Raw genomic sequence first — 26,503 nt, forward strand, 5'->3', positions numbered from 1 at the left:
AACCCAATTCAATTGGTATTCATACATGGAAATGTTCAATTTGTTATTCAGTTATTATTTTTTATAGCTGTTATCAGAGGCTGTTATAAATAACAATCTTCTTTACAAAAAAAAAAAAATGATTATTTACTTAACCGTTCTTTATTCTTATCAATAAATGATAGCTATTTAATTTAATCATTATTTATACTTTAGTACCAAAATTTCTAAAGAATAAATGATGGATAAATTAAATGCCTATCATTTATTGTGACTATAAATGATGGGTAATTAATGTACCTGCTATTCTGAGAATAAATGACTTACAAAAGGGATAAAAAAGTATACTTTTAAACGACGGGTTATCTAATTATCATTTATAAATGATGGGGAAAGATTGAGTCATATTTTTTAAGAATTCTTTATTTTTTTAGGAGAAAAGAAAATTGAGTCATATTCACTAATTGTTGATTTTTGCAAAATTGGGGAAAGATTTGTCCGCTTAATCAAACAGTTAATATCTAAATGTGCACTTAATATATCATTATATCATTAATATCAATGGATAAAATTTTGTGAAAATGCTTATTTAATTTGATGCACTTGACTTATGAATTATATATTATTAAATTGATATTTCTGACAAAGTATTGGGTTTTGACTTTTGACATTGTCATTTTATAACTTCAATTTTTTTTTGAAATCAAAATTAAATGAATGTTGACCGATGCAAGATACTATTGTTGATAGAAAATTTGAGATAATTTAGATTAATCATATTTAAAACAAGATGGAAAGGTCTTTATAATAGACTCAAAACACTATCAAGTTTAACAAACATGATTATGAATCATATATTTAGAATTAGTCTTTCACAATATAAGAACTAAGGTTTAAATCACCATTAAGAGAAGTATTGCGTTAAAAAAACATGATTATATTAGCTTTAATAAATTAGTACAAGTTTGGTTTTGTAGGATCTCTCCTTCAACTTGTTTACCTCTGTTCTTTGAAACTAAAAACAAAGCTAAACCTAGAAAAATATCGCAAGACTCTCGCTTATCGGTGTGTAAATTAAGCAAATGATGCATGATCAGTGAAGAGGTCTAAGAGAGGAAATCATCCATGAACTCTCATCCAAAAATATCTTAAAAAGCACACACATTCTCAACTGACAAGCGTTCGTTTTCTTATCAATGTCATTCAAACAATTTGTCCAGAGTTCCTTCTGATTCAAATATAAAGGTCACCACCTCAAATTGGAATTCAGTAAGTTTTCATCTCTGAATATTTTACAACTTACAATCTGGAACTGAGAATCCACACAAACCTAGTCTTCAATTTCTACATCATCAACCCAAGGAAAATGACAAGGACGATTCCAATCTCCCTCAACCTGCATAACTTCAAAGAGTAATAATATATACACTAATCAAAGATTTTATTTTGAGTTATTATTTCTTCTCTAGCTAATCTACACTATATACAGTAGCTAGCATCACTTACTGTATTTACTTTAAAGCGGTGTGACTGAGGAGCAGAACCAAAATAAGCTTGTCTTGTAAAAGATGATTTCTTGAAACAATAAACACAAACAAAGTAAGCAACACAGCTCCCTAGTCTTTTCCATTTGCATCCCAAATATCTTCTACTATAGACGTTATAACTCTGTGCGTGGATATAGTCAACTATGTTGCATTATAGCCCCACATTGAACTAATAAACGATGTTAAGTTTGGCTCAAATCATGAAAACAAAGGGACATTTAATAGGTCACTTTAAGATTGAAGGCAATAGAAAGAGAGCTAGAGAGAGAGAGAGTATAAACAACTATCTGCGTAAACATGACCATTAATGATTATGCATTACTAAAGTAGAAGTAGACATTAATTATATACCTACCGATAACAGTGCAAAATTTCTCATTTGTAATAACTCATCAGGCTGCCTTCTTGAAGGCCTTCTCCAGCATAGCTCTAAGATTATTATCCAAAAGATAATCAATAGTCACATTATCCGGTGCATATATATCAGCATGAGAGAAACCTTCATCTGAGAGCAGTCGAATATTGAAACTTGTTCCAAGGAAGGGAATTTCAAATTGCAAGTCCCCGGGTAAAAGCTATCAAGTCTTGGAAGATCGCTGATAAACAATTCTTTGAGATTCTCAAATGTTATCACGTCTTGACCCGATTCATCTCCTTTAGCAACTATTTGTTGCATTGATTCACAATTCCATACGGACAACTTTTTGAGTAGAGATAACTTTTTGCAGTTGAAGATGTGAACAAATATACTAATCTATCACATTTCGTTATAGTCAGACCCCTTAGCTTTGTGACAGAGAACTCAATTTTAAGGTCTTTAGTTGTGAAAAGAACACAACAAAATAGCCATCCAGATCAGAACTTTTAGAGGTGAATAACTCTTCGAAGTTACTACGAGACAATCCAAGCTCTTCTAAATGGGGCAACGATTCCTTCTGGAAAAATCCAAATGGAAATTCATGTGAATCATCATTAAAGAATTTCAATTTGAGAGATTTCACTCTCTGAAGAAGCTTTGCCTAGAATGGAGATTGCCAAATTTGCATGATGTGTTTCTTGCTGAGTGACAATTGCTTTAGGTTGAGAAAAACCTAGAATCAACAAAGTCATTTTTAGAATATGGCAACAATAAGGGGTTAAATTTAAAATATTTAACTACCTCAAAATAGGACTCTGTAGTATATTTGTAATCTAGCTGACAAGTGAATTTAAAATTATTGTATCAAGGTGATTGATGTAGATCATGATTATTGAAGATATTTTAAAAAATGTGATAATAGCAAAATTACCTTTTCTAATGTGAGATAGTGGCTTTTGTGTCTTTTGCAAAATAATCTTGACCTAATGGTGGGAAATTCTTCAGCTGACCACATTGATAGACAAGTAATTTTTCTAACTTGGGCCATTCCAAATTGTCTACTGATGGATGGATGCACTTGAGCTTTGGCAATGGATGGAGTTTCAGCATGGTTAGGCCAGCAAAGATAATTGAGTTTGAAGTTGCTCCTCCTGAGATTGTTTCATACCCGGCTACAATTTCTACTAATTGTTCACAATTTTTCACTTTTAGTTCCCTGAGGCTTTCAAGTTTGCCTTGGGCCATTGATGCTGGAAACAAGCTTTTGAGGCCACTGCACCCATCAATACACAGTTCCTGCAAACATTGGAAGCTGAGAATTTGATTAGGATCCTCGTTCCAAACATGTTCCAGATTGGGTAATTGTTCCAACGTCAATGTTTCCAGTGCAAAGGAGAAAGGCGTGGACATGGGACCCACATCAACTATTGCCTTGACAGCGTTGCAATCTCGTACTGTTAACCATTTCAAGCTACAGAGGAAGGGAACCAAGTGAGAGGGAATTGCATGTGTCAAAGATTGGCAACCATCCACTGTCAGATCCGTCAAGTTACAAAAGCCTCTCTATCTGGGACTGGCACAACACACTGCCATACTTCCAGTAGCTCCGGGTTATCTCAAAGCTCCAGATATTCGTCTTGTGCACGGTTTGCAAGCTGCACAAGCAAAACAATTGAAGCAGTGGAAGTCGACTATTAGTGTAATATGTATATGATTTCTAAAAGGTTCGTTTTGGACATCAACAAATAGCAATATGAGTGAGAGATGAAATTACTTTCTAAGCACTTGAATGACTTGAATCATTATATAATGGCTAATGCCTAATATTATATACAAGTTAATAAACATTTTCTTTTGTTCAAATTCCTTTTGAAATACAGACTCTTTTCTTAAAAAAAATATAGAATTCAGATTTTTTTAAAAAAAAGTATTTTTCTATTATGGAAAAAACCAAAGATAAGGTGAAAGAAAAGGAGGGTCTTTTTTAACCAAAAAGCAACGACTTCATGAGATTTCCGTTCAGCACTCTACTTATTCAAATACCTTAAATAAAAGTATTACATATCAGTTAAAATTAACATTCAAAATACATTATGATTAAAAAAGCCAAAGATCATAAAATTTCAATGAAATTAAATTAAAATGGTAAAAAATTATAAGTATCATGACTGGGAATTTTTAAAAAACATTAAATAGTTATGGAAATCATATAATGATAATTTAATGTATTAATTGGACCTTATATTTTTAGTTTTAAACTTTAATCGATGTGTTGTCTTGACCAGAAGCCTCCGGCCACTTTTGTTGTATATTTAAATTTTGTTCACATTTTCTATATTTTATCTTTTCTTGTTATCTCATTAATTTCTTGTTTTAAAAGTAATTCACAATTTTTGTAAACAACCACATATAATATTTTAAAGAAAAGGAGTATAAATGATTCACAAGTCTTAATTTACTTAAAAATAATAAACTTAAATATATAAAGTTAAGCATCTAATTTCTTTAAAAAACGCCAGTCATAACACAAAGAAATACTTTTATGAAAAATCAACAATTTCTTTATCTCCACCTACAATAAGTTTGGCACAGCTTAGCTTTGATTGTAAGATTGCTGGATAAGAAGTACACAATTATTTTTTAACATAATTATGTAAAAAAAATTAGGAACTTTGAATATTATTTTACTTTTAAAGAAATTCGTGTATCTAAGAAATTCCTTTTTAATTTTTTTTTCTAAATATAAACATACTCTCAAATAATTATTGTTATTGCTTGCTAAAATGATTCGATAAAAAGGAAAATCCACGAACCTCCCCTCTATAATAACTTATTCATAGAAATTTTCATTCCCTTTTTAAAATCAATATAAAATTCTCTAAAATCAAAAATTGTAAAGCACAAACCTCCCCTTACTTTTATAATTCTGTTTTCATCCCGCCAATCACTAATTGACTGCTATATCACATCTTTTTGACCAAAATATCCTAATTTAAAATAAATGTTTATAAAAATCATTTAGGCTACAAAAAATAATTCTAAGGAACATACTTTTAACTTCTTTAAATTATTTTAAAATTATTTAGTTATGAAAACTTGTATTTAGTAATTTCTAAATTTTAAATGCATAAGTTAGATAAAATAATATGTCAAATATATAATAAAATTAATGAATGGATAATTTAATATAATATAAAATAATTTTTTTTGGCCTGAAAGATAAATTAGTCGATACCATTTATTTTTATTTCATTATAAATTAGAGAGAGTGGACAAGGGGCCGACCTACAACGCTTCTGAACATATATATGGTACTACAGCTAAAGTCTCTATCTCACAATTTTCTCTTTGTTCCCCCAGTCCTTTACCCATAACCAAACAAACCCCCACTTCTTATACTTCATTGCATACGAAACAAACACACACACATTAAGTTATATAATTCTTCGGGAGCATGATAAAATATATACACTTTTAATTTATTAAAATATTTTGTTAATTATGACTAACTTCTCGTTCATAAAAACTGATACTGTTATTTATACATACATATTTTTTGGATATATATTAGTTATTACATATTCCTCTTTTTCTTTCAAGTTAATCATTTAAAAAAAAGAAAAACATCAATTATTATAAAAATTGAACATTTGCAATAACATAGACTTTTTTATTTGATTTGATTAAAATATTAATTAAGATTTTTCTACGTATGCCAAATATTTTTAAATTTATATCTTATGCATATTGACTTAATTTCTTCATAAAATTTCAATATTTATCATACTCCCTCCAAATCATCAATCAAATAATTAAATTTACATATTTAATGTATTTTTTAAAACAAATAAGAAAACTTGGATTTTAAATTAAAAATCAGAAAAATATTAATGATAAGAAAGAATTATAGATTAAATTAATAATATATAAGTATAAATATTTGATTTTATTATTATTTTATTTTTAAAAGTTATAAAAAAAATTAAATTAATAATATATATTGATTTCAAAAAGAAAACTTGGCCCTCAAGTTCAAAGGCTGGTTCCGCCCCTTGGAGTGGACAATTATATTATGAGGTCAAAATATATAACAAATTTATCTCCACCTATAGTTACTATTATGAAATATTATTTTATGTCAAAAAAATTCGTGTAACTAAGAAATTCCTTCTTAAACAATTCATTTTTCGTAAATATAAATATACGCTCAAAATATTAATGCTACTGCTAACTAAAAGGATTTGATCAAGAGGAAAATACATGGACCTCCCATCTATAATAGCATAATTGTAGAAATCTTCATTCTATTTTTAAAATTAATATAAACTTCTCTAAGATTATAAGTTTTAAAGTTATTAAAAAAAAATAGAAGTTTTAAAACACAAACCCCCCTTACTTTTAAAATTCTATTTCCATCCACCATATCATTAATTGATGGCTAAATCACATCATTTGGACCAAAATACCCTAATTTAAGTTTTAAATGCATAAATTGGATAATTTTAAACTTGTATCTCAAAAAATCAGTGAATGGAGAATTTAATATTGTAATTGATAAATTAGTTGATACCATTTATGTTTATTTTAATTTAAATTATGGAGAGTGGAAAATTATATTATGAGGTCACAATAATAAATTTAAATCTTTAGCATAATTTTCGTTAATAAAATTAAGCAAGTAAAAATCTTTAACTAAATATTATTAACAATATTAAAATTTTTACTAAAGTTCAGATTTTAAATACAGAAAGAAAATGTCTGACCCAAAAAAAAAAAATACAGAGAGGAAATGCCTGCAATTTTAGCCAAACCGAATGACTATGATAAATTAACTACACCAAGATAAAAGCAGTTTGGAAATAATAGATGTCTTATATCTAACGTGTTACTCCATAACATGATTATAAGAAATGAGAGTTGAGAGAGAACTTACCCGTAAATAAAAAATCCCGACATTTAGATCCCTGCCACTATACTCTGGACGAGAATTTTGGCGCGTATCAAGAGGATTGGCTGAAACTTGTACAAGCTCAGATGCATTTATAACTCCATGGGAAAAAATTTTCATTCTCGGACACTCATGAACAATCATAAGTTCCAATGATGGGAAGTTCAGAGGAGAATTTCCTCTTTGAAAGCTTCCAAGACTATTCAAATCAGAAAGAGACAATGTTTTGAGTTTCCTGAATGTAATTTCATCTGTACCTGATTCATTTCCTCCTTCACCCACTATGTGTTGTATTGATCCACATGAACTTACTGTTAACTCTTCAAGTAAAGTAAAACTTTTTGCCGTTGAGGATGTGAACAAATATTGCAATGCCATGCAATTACTCACATGTAGACCCCTTAAATTTGAGAAAGCCACAGTAGATGGTGCCAAGTTGATCAAACAATCACAATAATCCACTTTCAACATTTCTAGGTGTCTAGGTAGAGGGGTGTGCTCCAGCCCGATTAAATTGAGCTTCGACTGATACATTAATTCTAAAATTTTCAATTCAGCAAAGACCATATCACCATTGCCTTCCATATTTGATATTTCAGAGGTAAATATCTCTTTGAAGTTACCCCCCGACACATGAAGCTTTTCTACATTGGGTAGCAATTCCTTTTGGAAAAATCCATATGGAAATTTATCATAATCAAAACCATAGAATTTCAATTCCAGAAATTTCACTCTTTGAAGAAGCTTTGCCTTAATCGGGGCTTGCCAAGTATGCAAGATGTTTTCCCCGCTAAGTGAAAGATGCTCAAGGTTGGGAAAAACCTAGAATCAAGAAAATTATGATTAGAAATGAACAATATTGACGGGGTAGATTTAATACTAGTAACATTGCTAGTATTAAGGTGATCAGTATACATCAAATTAAGTGAAAAGGAATTAAAAAAAGTTGTGGTGGCAACAATATAATATTACCTTTTCCGCATCAACTGGAAAATGATCTTGACCCAATGCTGGGAAATTCTTTAGCAAACTGCACTGATATACAACCAATTTTTGTAACTTGGGCCATTCCAGAATATTTTGCCCTGAATAGATGCACTTGAGCTTTGGCAATCTGCTTAGCTCCAACATGGTTAAGCTGGGAAATAGAATTGAGTTTGAAGTTGCTCCTCTTGGAGTTGTTTCGTCCTTGCCAACAATTTCTACTAATTCCACACAACGATCCACTTTTAGATTTTCAACATTTACAAGTTTGCCTGGTGCAGCCATTGATGCTGGAAATAAGCTCTTGAGCCTTATACATTCCTTAACAGACACACCTTGCAAAGATTGGAAGCTGGGAAATTCATGAGGGTCCTCATTATTCCAAACATTCTCCAGACTAGAGAGACGTTCTAAGGTCAATGTTTTCAAGAGAAAGGAGAATGGGGAAGACAGGGATCCCACCTCAAATATTGCCTTTACCAAACCACAATTTCGTACTTCTAAAACTTCCAAGTTACAAAGGAAGCCAAGCAAGTGAAAAGGGATCACATTCTTTGATAAGAAATAGACACTATCCACTGTCAAAGTCTTCAACCGATTGAACCCTCCATCAGGGACTGCCACTTTATCAAGCCATATATCTGCAAGCTCAAAATGATCTCTGAGATTCATTTGCTGCACATCACGTGCAAATTGTGCCCGCTGCTCCAACAAAACACGGTGGATACATTAGGCTCTTATATAACACTACTTTGACGTTCATTATAATTATATGTGAAAACAGTAAATAATTAAGGCTGCTTCAAGCTTGTGGGAGAATATATCAACCAATTATCTCTTCTCACTTCCCACTGTTGTCCCCCAACTTTCGCTGAGATTTAAATGAATATTAAACTTGACAAAAAATAAATATTACACAATTTCCCCGTTTTCGTTTTTAACATAAAAATTAATCTTTCCTCAAGAAGAAAATTTAAATACTCAGAAGTCTCAGCTCAATTAAATTCATTTTAACCTAAATCTCAATAAATTTACAAATTAATTACCTTTTGTTTTAACTTAATTTGATAAATTTAAATTGATTTCAACAATTATATGTAATGTTCATAACCAATATTAGCATTTCACTAACTCAGATAATAAGGCTGGGGAGAGGGATGTAAGAAGTCAAGGCTCAAGCCCACCCAATGCATCAACAATCATATGTAACTTTTCTCCGTTACATCTTATCGAAAGAACAAGCTTCAAATTTGTAGTTCATTTAAAGCGGGAAAAAAAAAAAAAGGGTGTTCTTTCCACCCAATCGTAGGCCGAATTGTTTAGCGATCTTAGAATTCTGATATTTTTAAATTAAAATGTCACTTAAAAAACAGAATGATAACACACAGGATAGATGAGAGAAACTACAAAAAAAAATTCCTCTCTTTAATTTTTTGACGTTTTAAATACTGTTCATCTATTTTTATATCAACTTAATCTTTTGCTTTGTTATCTAAGAATATCCAAATCTAATAAGAAGCTAGAGCTAATAGCTCTGAAAACAAAAATAAATGTGATTTGCATATTAATAATGTGGATCCTAACAAGTCAATGTTCTGATACTTGAAAATAATGTGTGTGTGTGTGTCTCATTTTAAAGAATAATTTTTAAATTTCCATCCATCGTGTAAGCTTATCCTATACTTCGGCTTGGTTGCAAGATTGTTTGGAAGCAATTTCACATTATCTTTGGCGGCATTAATGTCAAAAAAAAAAAAAAAATAGTTATGATACACCCACTTGTCCTATTTACAAATCACTTCCAACATGTCTTAACGGAATTAAAAAAAATCTCAAACCTCATTAACTGTCTTAAAATTTAACAAGTTTTTATCTTTACCTCTAATAAATATTCTTAAATCTCATCACTGGTACTTTTATTTAAAACATTTAATAAGAGTAAAAATATAAAGATGATCATTGAAAATTGACAAATATTCTATAAATAGAAATAATGTTTTTCTTCTCTCTGCCCTACAGCTAGCACTAAAGGAGCACTCAAGTACCTTTTGCCAATCAAACTAAGTTATGTGTGTTCTTTTATCTGTTGCCCTTAAACAAACTCTTGTGATTAGGAATTGTAATTTACTGTAACAAAGTCAGCTAAAAACTATAAAAGTGCTTTATATAGTGCGAAATATTAAAAAAATTAATTATTGACACATTAAATTTATATCATATTTTTTCTCAAAGAATAAAATATTAAGAAAATTAATAAATACCTAAAAGGAAAAAATATTAATTTAGCAGATCCACATATACTTGGGAGCTAACTCATCACATACAATAATATGAAAACAGACTTGTTAAAAATAAATAATTTATTAATTTCCCTCAACACATGAGCTTGGCCGAACATAGACAAGGTTGAATTGAAAGCTTGTTTCACAAGCAAGTTTTATCCGTGGAAGATATGTATTTGCAAAATGGAAGAGGTTGTTACGATCAAATATTATTCAGCTCTGAAATAAAGTCTTATAATCATCAATGATGTCATTGCGTAACAAAAGTTTTTTACTTTTCAGAATATAACCATGCATGCCCATCCAATAATTAATTAATGACAGTGGTAACTAAAAGACATATATATTAATTTTTTTTGGCAAAAGAAAATGCTTTTTTTAGTTCCACTTGTAAAACATCTCCAACCATCTCATTAGAACTAAAGAGCGGTAGTTAAATCATTAACTTTGTTTGAAAATAAAATAAATTCTCAACTTTTTTCATAGTTAAATATAAAATTTTAAAGTCCGCATTACATATTTTTTCTTATAGTTAATTAATTTAAATAAGAATAATATTGAAAAAGCTTAATTAACACTTCATCAAATGTCTTGTAAAGTATCATCAACTTTTTTCGTAATTTGTGTTTTATAATAAAAACTGGAAGGAGTTTAATAACTATGGGGTTTTTTGGTTTTGTGTTATGTCTATATGTTCTTAAAACAGTTGAGAAATTTCTTAGAACAAGTTTTGAAAACAAAAAGTGAAAAAAAGAATATATGATTGAATCATTATTTCAAAAAGCATACTCCTTCCAATAAAAATATAAGGTATTTTTAATCGAATCTCACCCCCCAATAAAATAGTTACCTATTTTTAAATTAATTCAATCTTTTCATATTTACTCATATTAAATACTCTACAATAAATATAAAGTCATCCATCAATAGGGGCACGTTTGGTAAAAAAGGCAATAATTATACCTCAAAAGATTACAATTAATATCCAACTCCTCAAAAACTGCTTTATATTTTTGAATGGAGCAGTAACATTTAGCGCTATGAAATTGTAATTTTAACAAAACTTTTGAAATTGACAGGAATTTTTTTTTTTTGACACAATGCTTCAAATATATTACTGAACCATCCGACTGCACATACAGTAGAACAGCACGTAATAGAGAACCGAATATTTGCTCTTACAATCAATAAATATAATGGAAGTGAGAACCGATTTGGAGGGAAGCTAGAATTGGAAATTCAAATTATTATAACAAACATAGTAATTAACAAAAACATTTAAAAAACGTTAATTATTATAAAAAAAATGAGCATTTGCAATAATATACTTTTTTATTTGATTTGCTAAAAATATTAATTCAGATTTTTCTACGCCAAATATTTTTAAATTTATATCATATATATTGATTTAATTTCTTTATAAAATTTGAATATTTATCATATTCCCTCCAAATCATCAATATCCAGTGGTGCATAATTTTACATAGTTTATTGTTGAAACATAGTAGATATTAATTAAATTTATATATTTAATGTATTTTTTTAATCAAATATGAAAACTTGGATTTTAAATTAAAAAAAGAAAAAAATAGTAATGATTTTATTATTATTTTATTTTTTAAAATTTATAAAAAAAATAAATTAATAATATATATTGATTTCAAAAAGAAAACTTGGTCAAAATTCAAAGGCAGCTTCCGCCCCTACAGTGAACAATTATATTGTGAGGTTAAAATATATAACAAATTTATCTCCACCCATAGTTACTACTATGAAATATTATTTTATGTTAAAAGAAATCCGTGTAACTAAGAAATTCCTTCTTAAACAATTCATTTTTCGTAAATATAAATATACGCTCAAAATATTAATGCTATTGCTAACTAAAAGGATTTGATCAAGAGGAAAATACATGGACCTCCCATCTATAATAGCATAATTGTGGAAATCTTCATTCTATTTTTAAAATTAATATAAACTTCTCTAAGATTATAAGTTTTAAAGTTATTAAAAAAATAGAAGTTTTAAAACACAAACCTCCCTTACTTTTAAAATTCTATTTCCATCCACCATATCATTAATTGATGGCTAAATCACATCATTTGGACCAAAATACCCTAATTTAAGTTTTAAATGCATAAATTGGATAATTTTAAACTTGTATCTCAAAAAATCAGTGAATGGAGAATTTAATATTGTAATTGATAAATTAGTTGATACCATTTATGTTTATTTTAATTTAAATTATGGAGAGTAGAAAATTATATTATGAGGTCAAATTAATAAATTTAAATCTTTAGCATAATTTTCATTAATAAAATTAAGCAATTAAAAATCTTTAACTAAATATTATTAACAATATTAAAATTTTTACTAAAGTTCAGATTTTAAATACAGAAAGAAAATGTCTGACCCAAAAAAAAATACAGGGAGGAAATGCCTGCAATTTTAGCCAAACCGAATGACTATGATAAATTAACTACACCAAGATAAAAGGAGTTTGGAAATAATAGATGTCTTATATCTAACGTGTTACTCCATAACATGATCATAAGAAATGAGAGTAGAGAGAGGACTGACCTGTAAATAAATAATCGAGGCATTTAGATCCTTGCCACTATAGTCTGGATGAGAATTTTGGTGCGTATCAAGAGGATTGGCTGAAACTTGTACAAGCTGAGATGCATTTATATCTCCATGGGAAAAAATTTTCATTCTCGGACACTCATGAACAGTCACAAGTTCCAATGATGGGATGTTAAGAGTACAATTTCCTCCTAGAAAGCTTCCAAGACTATGCAAATCAGAAAGAGACAATGTTTTGAGTTTCCTGAATGTAATTTCATCTGCACCTGATTCATTTCCTCCTTCACCCACTATGTGTTGTATTGATCCACATGAACTTACTGTTAACTCTTCAAGTAAAGTAAAACTTTTTGCCGTTGAGGATGTGAACAAATATTGCAATGCCATGCAATTACTCACATGTAGACCCCTTAAATTTGAGAAAGCCACAGTAGATGGTGCCAAGTTGATCAAACAATCACAATAATCCACTTTCAACATTTCTAGGTGTCTAGGTAGAGGGGTGTGCTCCAGCCCGATTAAATTGAGCTTCGACAGATACAATAATTCTAAAATTTTCAATTCAGCAAAGACCATATCACCATTGCCTTCCATATTTGATATTTCAGAGGTAAATATCTCTTTGAAGTTACCCCCAGACACTTGAAGCTTTTTTACATGGGGTAGTAATTCCTTTTGGAAAAATCCATATGGAAATTTATCATAATCAAAACCATGGAATTTCAATTCCAGAAATTTCACTCTTTGAAGAAGCTTTGCCTTAATCGGGGCTTGCCAAGTATGCAAGATGTTTTCCCCGCTAAGTGAAAGATGCTCAAGGTTGGGAAAAACCTAGAATCAAGAAAATTATGATTAGAAATGAACACTATTGACGGGGTAGATTTAATACTAGTAACATTGCTAGTATTAAGGTGATCAGTATACATCAAATTAAGTGAAAAGGAATTAAAAAAAGTTGTGATGGCAACAATATAATATTACCTTTTCCGCATCAACTGGAAAATGATCTTGACCCAATGCTGGGAAATTCTTTAGCAAACTGCACTGATATACAACCAATTTTTGTAACTTGGGCCATTCCAGAATATTTTGCCCTGAATAGATGCACTTGAGCTTTGGCAATCTGCTTAGCTCCAACATGGTTAAGCTGGGAAATAGAATTGAGTTTGAAGGTGCTCCTCTTGGAGTTGTTTCGTCCTTGGCAACAATTTCTACTAATTCCTCACAATTTTCCACTATTAGATTTTCAACATTTGCAAGTTTGCCTGGTGCAGCCATTGATGCTGGAAATAAGCTCTTGAGCCTTCTACATTCATTAACAGACATACGTTGCAAAGATTGGAAGCTGAGAAATTCATGATTATTCCAAACATTCTCCAGACTAGAGAGACGTTCCAAGGTAAGTGTTTTCAAGAGAAAGGAGAATGGGGAAGACAGGGATCCCACCTCAAATATTGCCTTTACAGAACCACAATTTCGTACTTCTAAAACTTCCAAGTTACAAAGGAAGCCAAGCAAGTGAAAAGGGATCACATTCTTTGATAAGAAATCGCAACTATCCACTGTCAAAGTCTTCAACCGATTGAACCCTCCATCAGGGACTGCCATTTTATCAAGCCATATATCTTCAAGCTCACAATGATCTTTGAGATTCATTTGCTGGACATCACGTGCAAATTGTGCCCGCTGCTCCAACAGAACACCGTGGATACATTAGGCTCTTATATAACACTACTTTGACGTTCATTATAATTATATGTGAAAACAGTAAATAATTAAGGCTGCTTCAAGCTTGTGGGAGAATATATCAACCAATTATCTCTTCTCACTTCCCACTGTTGTCCCCCAACTTTCGCTGAGATTTAAATGAATATTAAACTTGACAAAAAATAAATATTACACAATTTCCCTGTTTTCGTTTTTAACATAAAAATTAATCTTTCCTTTAGAAGAAAATTTAAATACTCACAAGTCTCAGCTTAATTAAATTGATTTTAACCTAAATCTCAATAAATTTACAAATTAATTAATATGTAATGTTCATAACCAATATTAGCATTGCACTAACTCAGATAATAAGGCTGGGGAGAGGGATGTAAGAAGTCAAGGCTCAAGCCCACCCAATGCATCAACAATCATATGTAACTTTTCTCCGTTACATCTTATCGAAAGAACAAGCTTCAAATTTGTAGTTCATTTAAAGCGGGAAAAAAAAAAAGGGTGTTCTTTCCACCCAATCGTAGGCCGAATTGTTTAGGGATCTTAGAATTCTGATATTTTTAAATTAAAATGTCACTTAAAAAACAGAATGATAACACACAGGATAGATAGTAAATAAATTTTTACTTTTATTTAAATGTAACAAGTTGATAAATTCTAAAATAAATTAAGCTGTTTTTACATTTTCTAAAGAAGATAGTATTTATTTGTAATTTTGTTACACCTTAAATATACAAAACTCTCCAAATTTTCAATACAGTTGCACACAGCCACCTTACCTTCAAAAGTTTAAAATTAATCTATTAATAAAAATTAAATATATTAATTTTAAACTTGTAGAGGTGAGAGGAGTCTATCTAGCTATCTCAAAAAGGAGTTTTGTTTATTTTTACATTTTGTTAATACAGTTATTTGCACGAGAAAAAAAAAATTATTCTTTTGTTTCGTTGATATATTTTTTTTATTTGGAATTACCCATACAATTCTATCTTACACAAGACACTATTACTTTTTTGTAAACATATCACTAAAAATATTAATCACATACTGTTCTAGGTAATGTAACTTTCTTTAAAAAAAAATGTCAAGTAAATATTTACTAAATATTTAATTTCGATTATTTTTTGGATACATTGAAAGGTTTTGAACTTTTGACTGATATCAACGTTAAAAATGGTATGTTGACGCGCCCAAACTACTAAAAATTCAACCTAACAAAAGTGAATACAAATGAATATGGAGAGTGAATACTTACCTTCTCGTCAAACAATTTCTGCACTGTTGTGTTGAGATCACTGTAGCTGTGCCAAGCAACTCCGTCCCTTGGAGCTCTTATTCCTACAAAGTAGGGCGCCCTTACTGCTCCTTGAGAGAAACATTTCATCTTCGGGCATTGTTCTATGGTCGCTTCTCTCAGAGCTGAGAATTCTAAAGTGGCATTCCCCGAATAAAAACACACCAGCCTTGGTAACTGACTCATAGTTATAAATGTAAGCCGTTCAAAAATCATCTCTTCTGGAGTTGACTCACCGCTCCCATGATTCACTATTTGTGCTATTGATCTACAATCAGTTATCTCCATTCTTTCAAGTCGCACCAAACTTCTGGCTACTGAAGATGAGAACAGAGAAACTAACCCATGGCATCCCCTTATTTCCAATCGTTTCAAATTGCAAAAGGATACCGCAGATGAAGGCACCAGAATAGTCAAACGAGGACAATCATATATGTCCAGGACTCTCAGATTCTTGTGAAGTGGGTCCACCCAGGAATTATGTAATCCAATGGAGGAGAGCATTGGCAAACAATGCATGGATAATTCTTCCACTTGCGTAAGTATATTGATGACATGATCAATATCTTCAGGTCTTTGGGAGGGGAACATCTCATCCAGTTCATTGAAACTTCTTATACCAAGAGATTCTAAATTAGGCACCTTGTGAAAGAATTTAAAAGGCAGAGTAGCTCCTGCTTCATGGGAATCACCAAAGTACAGACCCAGGTATTTCAGCTTGTGAAGCAGGTCATCAAGAAAATTTTCATGTGATAACATCATCACGTCTTTCCCATTGAGGGTTAATGCGCCCAAGTTCGGAATAACCTATTAGTGAAAATTAAACAGGCAAAAAAAGAACAAGGATAAGGATTGCTTATATAGATATTTTCTTTTCACAACGCAAGAACGAAAAGTGAAGGAATGATGGAAATGAAGATCAAATTACCTTTTCATCCAGGAAAAGAGGTTGCCTGTCAGTTGTAATATCAGCTTCATCCTCACATCCTACTTCTCCTCGATGACTCGGAAAATCTAATGCGAATGCATCCAGCTTATTGCAATCAAACACGTGTAGCCTCTCCAAGTTGGGACACTCGAGAGTATATCTTCCAGGATAAAAAAACTTGAGGCTCGGTAAACCATGCAGATTCAAAGAGGCTAAGTAACGGAATTCAAATTTTCTACTGACTCCATCCGCTTCTGCTTCTTCCTTTCCAAATATTTCTTCCAAGCCATCACATAGGCCTATTTCAAGTTTTTGGAGCCTCACAAGATTTTTTCCCACAGATGCCAGAAAAACAGTTTTTATACCCGTACAGTCAATAACAACCATTTCTTTCAGATTTGGAAAACTTATAGTGCCACAAGGATCTTTGCTCCATATACACTTCAAATTCGGCAAGCTCTTTAAAATCATTCTTCTCAAATGAAAGGGCTTTCCATTTGTTTCTGTCAACCTGTTGCCATCCATATCAAAAATAACCTCCACTGGACTCCAACTTACCTCCAACTCCTCCAAGTTCTTAAAGTAAGGAAGTAAGTTTGAAGGGAACACTTGTGACAGAAAGGAACAATTCTCCACTATCAGTGTTCTTAGATTGTTAAAGCAGTTGTCTGGTGGGAAAACTTTCCCCTGCCATAGCTGCTGCTCTAGCTCAGGATAACAACAAAGTCTCAAATGTTGACAAGATGCAAAAACAACCTGCAAAATCAAATAAATTTTTTACAAAGTTGTTTTTAACTTATATTGAATACTACAAAAGCTACTAGGTGTCTTTTTTAAGTGTAGCATGGCAACTTCTGTCGGTGAGATAAATAAGAAATAACAATAGAGAAGTCTATGGTATAAAAATAAAAAAGCTAAGGATGTTAATTCTAAGTAATAAGAAAACAATTTTTTATCACTAATAAAATCATTTAAATGCCCTTAGGCTAGTCCCTATATTTTAGAAAATAAAATTACAAAAGGAGTAAAACTATTTTAAATTCTAATATTCACAATCTTTACAAAGATTAAAAGTTTAAGTAATTAGAGAAATATTAATACTTAATTTTAACATAATTTTAATCTTTATAAATTTATTTTATTAAATATAGTTATCAATATTTTAAATGGATTAAAATTATAGGTATTGAGTTGTATCAAGTCAAAATTTAGGAATTGAATTACAGCTGAATCAAAACTATAAGAATTGATTTATAACGAGTTAATTTAAGAACTATATTATAATAAAATCAAAACTACGAGGACTAAATGATTAAATAAATAGAAATAATGAATTAATTCTTTACATTTTTAATATGCACAGGCCACAGACATAAATTTTTTTTTTTAAATAAGCCCGGGTAACAAATTCTAAAACAAGTTGTATGAGAATATAACAGAAAAGTTGATGTTCTCAATATGCATGGACAAAACAACACATTCTAAAATAATTTATATAAAAGATACAGCAAATTTTTATTTCTATTATTAATAAATATGCACGGCTATAAGATTCTAAAATAAACTAAGTTATTTATACAGTCTCAAAGAAACAAATTTTCAAATAAAAAATACATTTTAAATTTAAATTTGTATTGGTATAACCATTTATAGACTACAATAAATTGTTGTCTATTTTGGATATATCTCGTGACAAAATCTAAAATATAATAAATTGTTTATTTTTATCTTCTAAGTTCTAATCACTAAAAACACCTCTGCATCAGATATGGTCAAGTCCATTAAACAACAGAAAGGTTTGTTGATGTTGCTGGTTCATAAAAAAAACTACTCCCTTCATTATTTTAAATTGATGATTCCAAAAAACAGTAAAAAAACAAAACACAGCTTTTTTAAAACAGATGAAATTTTGTTAAAGATTAAAAAATAATAATTTTTACATAGTTTAAAAATTTTATAAAAAGAGATTTATTTTGTAGAGATTTTATAAGAAAAAATATTATTTTATGTTTGAATACAATAATAAAAAAGTAATTATTAATGAGTTATTTTTTAATTTTATGATATATTTCTTGATTTTTGTTTTATAAAAAAGATTTATCATGATATTATTTTAAAATTATATAACATATCTTGTCTCTTTAAAACACTCTCCATCATCTGTCGCATTAGATTATTTTCAAAAGCTAAACAAAGTAACTTCTTAAAATAATCAAAAATCTACTTTTTTATATTCTGATTATTTTTAAAAGTTTAAAAAATTATAATAAAAACTCACAAAATAATTGTTTTCAAAAAATAAGTGATTTTTTCATAAAATAAGCTATAATAAATGGGCCCCTAATACCTTTCATTTATATACAGTGTTCAAATAATATAACAAAATAAATTTTCTTTATTTTGATAATTTAAAATTATAGAACATTTTTCCACCGAAAAATAAAAGTATTCAGAAAATCAATGAACATTTAAAACTGAAATACACACACACACACACACACACACATATCTCAAATATATGTATTTTTTTCAGCCAGAACAAATACATGTATTTTCTTTCCCACATAAAAACCATTTTCTCCAATGTTAGAAAACTTGCTAGTTTTAAACTACGATGTCTTGAAGAAGAAGAAGAAGGTAGTTTAACTTAAGAATGGTAATAGCGTGACAAATACAGTGGGCCCACTTGTTTCGTACCCAAATCATGCCCTTCTGACACATATATACCATTAAGACAAAAGGATCATAAAGGGTTACGATGATGCACACAAACCACTAAAAATTCCAGCTACCAAAAGTAAATCTGGAAAAGTGAATATTTAATTAGATAAGACTTATACATTTAATTTCATATACTTAACATACTTATATTTAATTAAATCATGACATATGAATAGTATTTTATTAATATAATCAATAACAAAAATTTATTATAAAACAAATAATTTATAAAAAATTCACATATCTTGATTTAATTGTATACAAATATTTTAAATATACAAAATTAAATATACAAGTTTTCTCCTATTTAAATTTCACCTATCATAGAGTGTAGTCTAAATTTTAATTGCCATTAGGCTATTCTAAATAAAGTAATAGGAAAACAATTTTTTTCCCTGAAAAAGATCTTCTCCTTCACTTGGATAATTGATCATAATATTTTTTAAAACACGGCGATAACTTTGAAAATCACTGTGTGTGTGTGTTTTGATGATGAATTGGGTATGTATTTGAGAGAGTGCGTTGATTGTATATATAAGGGGAAAAGTAACAAAATAGAAGAGTATAATATATTGTATCAAGAAAGAAAAAACAAGAAGAGTATAGTATAGAATTTTTATCTAGAAATCAAAATTAAGTTTATTAACTTTAATGTACAAGAAATTAGCACGTACCTTGTCCGAAAATTTAACAGGTTCTAATTCTTGCTTTTCCAATCGTTGTAGAGCATTTTCCCAAGCATCTTTGTCCTTGTTAATCTTTAAAGCTTTTCCAACAGCAACTATTGCCAAGGGCAAATTCGCACATTTCTGAACAATTTTAGTTGATAATAATTTCAACTCATAATCTTCATTAGTTATTCCAGCCACCTTGTTGAACAGCTCCTCTGATTCCTCTTGCTTCATGACATCCACAGTAAAAATTGAATCCTTTACTCCCATTTCACTTGACAACACGTCTCTGCTTCGAGAAGTCAACAAAATCTTGTAGCCTTTGGAATCACTTTCCATTTTGTCATCTGTCATCTGGTTGTGACCAACATTAGGCATCTCACCTGCCATTTTGTCGTCTGTCATCTGGTTGTGGCCAACATTAGGCATCTCTCTGACTCTCATTTGGCCGGGATCATCATCTTCAGACAGAATCCCCAACATACTCAAGTCAAATCTAGCCCAAAGATCATCCAAGATGACCAGGGTGTTCTCCTTCTCCTTCTTCAGTCTCTGTCGCAAACGACCTGCTCTTCCAATCTCGGTCTCATCATCCAATGTCAAGCCCAACATGGCTGCCATTTCTCCTTGAACCTTTCTTACATTGGGAGTGCTTGTTATATTGACCATGACCACAACATTGAATAGCTTTTCTGCTTTAGCTTCCCTTCCAATTGCTTTCACTAAACTGGTTTTGCCAACACCTCCCTGTCCCGAGATACCGATCATTTTAATTGCAGGATTTCTCAATGCTCGCATAACATCCTCCAGAATGGCATCTCTTGATTTAAATGGCTCATAATCCTCATCAGAGAGGGCAACATTTGATGCTTCTAGATCTGGACGATATTCATCAGGCTTTAGCTGTTGCTGCAGATTAGTGCACAGCTTCTTTGCTTTTCTGCCAAGCTTATGCCTTAACCTCAAGTTATTAGGAAAGCAACCATTGCGGAACCCCGTCTTTCGGTGGCCTTCATCTCTTTTAAACTCCTCTACTTCTCTAATTAGCTTATCCATCTCCTCCAACCGTTTAACTTCATCGGGAATGTCCTCCCCCTTTCCTTCAGCAGTCCGAACTCGATTTTCCAATGTCTGTTTCCGACCTTGGAGCGCCTCTGCACAACGATCCAGCTCCTGAACGTTGTCTCTGTAGTAGTAAAGGTAACCCAGTTGTCGAATAACTGGTTCTACCATGACATCTAACACTTTTCGAGTAACTGGTTTTACCACGAAATCTAACACTTTCACGAAAATGGCTGCTACAAACTCCATTCTTCTCTCTCTCTCTCTCTCTCTCTCTCTCTCTCTTTTTTGGTTTTCTCTGTTTTTTTTTTTTTTGTATTTTCTTCGAAGACAGGAAAACAAGGATGAACTAGAACACCAACAGAAGGAATGCCGTGGTTTTGAAATCGTGACTGAAGTGCAGTCCTACTACCAAGCAAGAACTACACAGAAGACAAATACAAAGGGATGATCACCACAGAGTGCGTGGAAAAAATAAACTAAATGAATAAATGAAAGCAAGTATGTAATACTTGTTCAGAAAGTAAGGATCAAAGAGAAATATAAAAGACCTTTTTAGGAGACTGCTAGTTGTAACGTCCCTCTGGTCTTGAGGCTACAGCGGAGGAGGGAAGGCTTCAAGGCTCTCAAGCATCTAATTTTGAAGGAAGATCGTAAAATTGTCGCCGGTTTCTGGTAGTGCAATGAACAAAACAATTCCTCACATGGAAATGCGTAACTTTCTGACTTGTCACAGTGAGAGATGTGACGGAAGAACAGTGAAAAAGAGACATGCATTGAAATCTTTTTTTTTTTTATTCATTGTGATTTTAATTGTTATAATCTAAGTTCCCATCTTTTTTTCATTTTTAAAAAAAATAAATAAAAAAATTCAGACTTCGACTAATATTTCTTTAATTTTATGTGTCACGTTTAATTATTTCATAAAAATTAAGTTGAGATGATAAAAATATTAATATTTTTTTAGAAAATAATTTTAATTTACTCTTATTAAATATATATTTTTCAAAAAAAATAAATTTTCTTTTATGTACAATATTTGCTGTTATATGTCAATCCCAATCAGGTTAAAAATTGACCCAAGTATCCAAATAAAAAAATAAATTTTCTACAATATATATACAATATAATAAAGATTAATGATTTCTTTAAATTTTATATCATTTTATACTCAAATACTATATATTTGACATCATTGTTATAATTAATTTTTTAAAAAAATTAAAAATATTTATATTTTCAAATTTTGATTATTTGTAATCAATAAAATATCTCAATAAAATTTAAAATATATTCTAATATTGATTTTTTTATTTTAAAGCTCAATTTTTAAAAAAAAAATTGGGTCTCATACATCATTTGTGTACCAAAAAATATATTTTTTGATAAAAGTATTAAGTTTAAAGCAAAAATAAAATTTATGCATCTACGAATTCTCAATTCTACTATTAAATAAACATAATAAATAGAATAATATTTTTAGGTAATTATTTAATTATCATTCACACTAAAATTAGTTAAAAATTAAATATAAATTAGAGTAAAAATTTCCTTACATTGAAAAAAAGTTAAAGGAAAAAGAAAATTTCAAAAAAATAATTTTTCCCCATAATTAAATAATTCTTCTATAATATAATAATGACTATTTTTTTATATTTTTAAAAATAAAAATATAATTTATTCAAAAGTTATTAAAAACACAATAATTTTAAATTAATAATATAATTATTGTTGAATTGAGATCAATTTAATCATAATTAAAGTAATATAATTTAATTAAAATATATAAAATATTTATATGTAATCATGATAAAAATCATATTTAAAAAACTAAAACATTAATTTATAAATAAAAAATATACATGAATAAATTATACATAATATAAAGAAATAGTAATAGAGTTATTTAAATACAAAGTTAATAAATTATTATTTTTTATTTTATTCTTTTAAAATTAATATAATATTTTATGCTTAACAAAATTATTTAAAAATTAAAATTAATTTACAAATATTTTTAAAAAATTTAGAATATTCGAATGTGAGCGAATAAGGCCAAAGGAATTGAGATAAGGCATTATATGGGCTATTTAAAAATGACATGATACTTTAAATTCAATCTAAATAAACTCAACCCGAAGTAAACCTAACCTAAATAAGTCCGTCTCACCTGAATTACCGACTCTATTATCTATGATGACCTCATCTAGGATGACCAAGGTAATTTGATCAAGAACTTTTTAAAATACCTTCTCTGTCCCTACCCCCATCAACCATTACATCATTGTTGAACTAATGGATATTTTTGAAAAAATCAAAATCTAGAATGACAAGTTTAATAAAATTTACATTTATTTTGACTCCTCTAAAACCTTGATGCTTATCCAACATTAATTCTCTAATAACCAAACTCTCATTAAAATTATCAAAAAAAATCAAAAAATTTACTATAAGAGTCTGAATAATCACATTGAATCATATTTTCAAAAAGGCAAATTAAATAAATGCGTTAATTCACTTATACATCAAGTTTTAAATGATAATTTAAATGCTAGAATTTTTGTGAAAAAACTTTTGTCGGTATGTTCAATCGATCGTAGTTACCCATATTTCTTATCTTGACGGCATGTTCAATGTGTCATGTAAATGGTCATCCCAACAACCAAAAAAAAAAATTATTTTTTTAATAACCCTAATATTATCATAACAAGATCTGGTGGGCTTTTATTTATTCACTAAAATGTTACAAACAAGATGGATTTTAATAAGATTGCGTTATATGGTTGGTTGAGTGCTTAAATGACCAAAATCTAGGTTCCAAAATCAAAAACTGGTTGAACCTGTTTTTTCCCCAAGTTTGGATTACTTTTCACTCAAATCGTGCTCACTTTTCAAACTTAAATATATTTGCTCAAATGGTGTTTACTCAACATCAAAATCAAAATGTTGGCCAAAAAACTACATCAAATTAAAATATTTCCCCTGCAACCGTCAAGTATGCTCTCTCTCTCTCTCCCCCATCCTTGCTCTTTTTTTTTTTTTTTATTTCATGAGAAATTTGGAGTATTAGCATTACCTGTTTAGATTAATTTGAACTCCCATTATATGAGATCACTATTATCGACAATCATCTCATAGGTATTTTGAAAATATTTGTGATATTTTCATTTAATATGATTATATATTTCAAGATTTAAATTTGAGTTTTTAAAATAAGTTAATTCAATACTTTTAACTAATTGAATCAAACGCTCTTCATTTCAACTTTGCTTTTCCTCACTTGTGCCTTCATCCTTGCTCTGTATTCCCATTCATTCCTAACATGTCACCATTTAATGGCTTTTAAAATTCCAAAGTTTAAAAGGAAAATTTCAATTGAGAGAATCAAGTTTTCTTAACCAATTTTTGAACAATATTGTGGAGTAAAATGCTCATATTTAATTTAATCACAAACACACTAACTTTCAAAAAAATTGGTAACTAAGTCAGAAAAACTAGACATTAAAGAGATGGGAGGGGAAAATATTTGGAAACAAAAAATATCCATTTTGTTACCTCTCCATTTTTTTAAGTCATTTCCACACCCCCACACACACACACACACACAGAGTATACGTGAGAAAGTAAAGATGAACGAGCAAGAGAAATAACTTGTAAGGAGAGAATGGTGGTTTGGTCCGACTTGTAGATAGGAAGATAGCAAACAAAGCATGAATGAGTTTTAAAAATAACCAAACTAAGATTTGAATTTCCAAACCTCAGTTAGGATCTTATCCAAACATACCTTTAAGCATGAATGATGGTTATGTCTTCCTTGCTACGGAGATAGATGTCATAACTTAAAATAATAATTAATGAAAATTAAACTTAAAATTCCAAAAATATAAAAATTTCAATTTAAAGAATCAGGTTTTTTTAACTAATTTTTGTAAAATATTATGGATTAAAATGTTCATATTTGATTTAATCCAAAACACACTAACTTTCCAAAAAAAAATAGAAACTAAGTCAGAAAAACTACACATTTTAGATACCAAGAATGGAAGAGGAAAATATTTGGAAACAAAAATTATCCATTTTGTAGTCTTTCATTAACTAAAATGTTGTGTTAATTTGACTAAAGATTCATATTTTAACTCTCCAATTTTTAAAGTTATTTTCAGAGAGTATTTTTCAACGCGGAGAAGACAGTGAGAAAAGCAAGAAATATAGCTGATTTAAAGAAAAGAAAAGAAAAACAAGCAATGCAGATGTTAAGAAAATTAAAGAAAGATGAGAGAGAAATAGAAAGACCTTGCTTTGCGAGGAGATTGGTGATTACTGATTACAGCTGATTTGGTCTGACTTGCAGCTAGCAGCGTCCCACTGGTTTTGGGGCTACAATGAAGGGAAGACTTGCTCGTCGTAGTACAATGAACAAAACAAATCACCTACGTAGAGAACTCCTTTTTTTTTTGTCTTTTTTCTTTTGGGATTTTCTTCTAGTAAAATAGAACAGCTTTTTTCTTAGGCAGGAAAAGTAAAGACAGAACAAAGATGAATGAGAAAGAGAACGGCAAGATCTTTTGAGTCTGTCGATGAAACAAAGGATGGAACAAAGGGATGATCGATGCAAAGGACCACACGGAATTTAGGAACGCCGTGGTCTTGAAATGGTGAGGGAGTGAAGTGACTGAGCAAGAACTACACAGAAGGAAAATACAGAGGGATGATTAACACACAAAGAAGGCAGTGATAATGAAAGCAAGTAATATAATAGAGATATGTTGAGAAAGTAAAGATAAGAGAGAAATAGAAAGACCTTGCCTCGGGAGAGAATGGTGGTTCAGTCCGATTTCCAGATGTTGACCCTACAGCAGAGGGAAGACTTCAAGCATCTAATTGTTGGGGTGGAAGCACGGTGTAGAAAATATAACTAGGAAAAGAAATTTTTAAAAACAAATACAAAAATGGTCGGAAAATATCTTAATAACTGTGATAAACTTGCCACCAAATTGTTAAACTCACGGTTTAAACTCATGATAAAAAAAATAAACCCATGTTACAAACTCATACTTTAAATTCATAAAAATTTATCTCTATTAATAAATAATTATAAAAATATAATTGTAATTTAATTAAAGATATTAAAAATATAAATTATTAAAATTAAACCTATTTATATTTATAATTATCATATACAAGATATGAAAATTTAAAAATAGAAAAATTTATTTTTAGTATTTTTGTTTTCTTTTTTTATTAATATTAGTTTTTCCATATTAAGTTTTTTTTTTTGTATGAACCAGGTCTTATAACTTTTATGAATTGAATCCTTCATGGTATATACTTAGCTCACTCAACTAAAAAAATAACAAGCTTAACAAGTTTAACGAAACTTATATCTAATCTGGGTTTATGAAATAGTTAACACGATTTTATAAG

The 26,503-nt window shown here is 29.8% G+C and overlaps 1 protein-coding gene and 1 long non-coding RNA gene across 7 annotated transcripts; both read right to left on the reverse strand.

Annotated features, from left to right (window-relative positions):
- Positions 1-1,098: 1,098 nt before the first annotated feature.
- On the reverse strand, positions 1,099-21,360 carry LOC129288275 (uncharacterized). 6 transcript variants are annotated; one of them, XM_054924781.1, is made up of 11 exons: positions 20,021-21,360; positions 16,626-17,381; positions 15,659-16,504; positions 13,666-14,370; positions 12,679-13,515; positions 7,805-8,518; positions 6,818-7,654; positions 2,816-3,539; positions 1,882-2,617; positions 1,486-1,554; positions 1,099-1,375 (listed from the first exon to the last, which is right to left on the reverse strand). In XM_054924781.1, exons 1-8 carry the CDS (start codon positions 21,326-21,328, stop codon positions 3,501-3,503), a joined length of 6,042 nt encoding a protein of 2,013 aa, XP_054780756.1. In that variant the 5' UTR covers positions 21,329-21,360; the 3' UTR covers positions 1,099-1,375; positions 1,486-1,554; positions 1,882-2,617; positions 2,816-3,500. The 6 variants fall into 6 exon arrangements, with proteins under 6 accessions (XP_054780756.1, XP_054780753.1, XP_054780754.1 ...); XM_054924778.1 differs by having other exon boundaries at positions 1,099-1,383; XM_054924779.1 differs by having other exon boundaries at positions 1,099-1,407.
- A 28-nt stretch (positions 21,361-21,388) lies between these two features.
- Positions 21,389-25,979, reverse strand: LOC129288276 (uncharacterized). The gene is made up of 4 exons (XR_008587974.1): positions 25,881-25,979; positions 25,373-25,762; positions 21,631-21,751; positions 21,389-21,501 (listed from the first exon to the last, which is right to left on the reverse strand). It is a non-coding gene; the product is annotated as an uncharacterized LOC129288276 (long non-coding RNA).
- Positions 25,980-26,503: the final 524 nt, after the last annotated feature.

The sequence above is a fragment of the Prosopis cineraria genome, unplaced genomic scaffold (assembly GCF_029017545.1).
Source record: "Prosopis cineraria cultivar Desert tree isolate PC_DT_omini unplaced genomic scaffold, ASM2901754v1 PC12, whole genome shotgun sequence".
In the NCBI taxonomy this organism is placed as follows: domain Eukaryota; kingdom Viridiplantae; phylum Streptophyta; class Magnoliopsida; order Fabales; family Fabaceae; genus Prosopis; species Prosopis cineraria.

Bases quoted from the DNA above. Each gene is read 5' to 3' on its own strand.
- LOC129288275 (XM_054924782.1), bottom strand. From the start codon at position 21,328: ATGGAGTTTGTAGCAGCCATTTTCGTGAAAGTGTTAGATTTCGTGGTA. The intron at 13,516-13,665 runs GTAATATTATAT...TCTTGATTCTAG, and splicing joins TTCCAGTTGATGCGGAAAAG to GTTTTTCCCAACCTTGAGCA. The intron at 3,540-6,817 runs GTAAGTTCTCTC...TTGCTTGTGCAG, and splicing joins TCGGGATTTTTTATTTACGG to CTTGCAAACCGTGCACAAGA.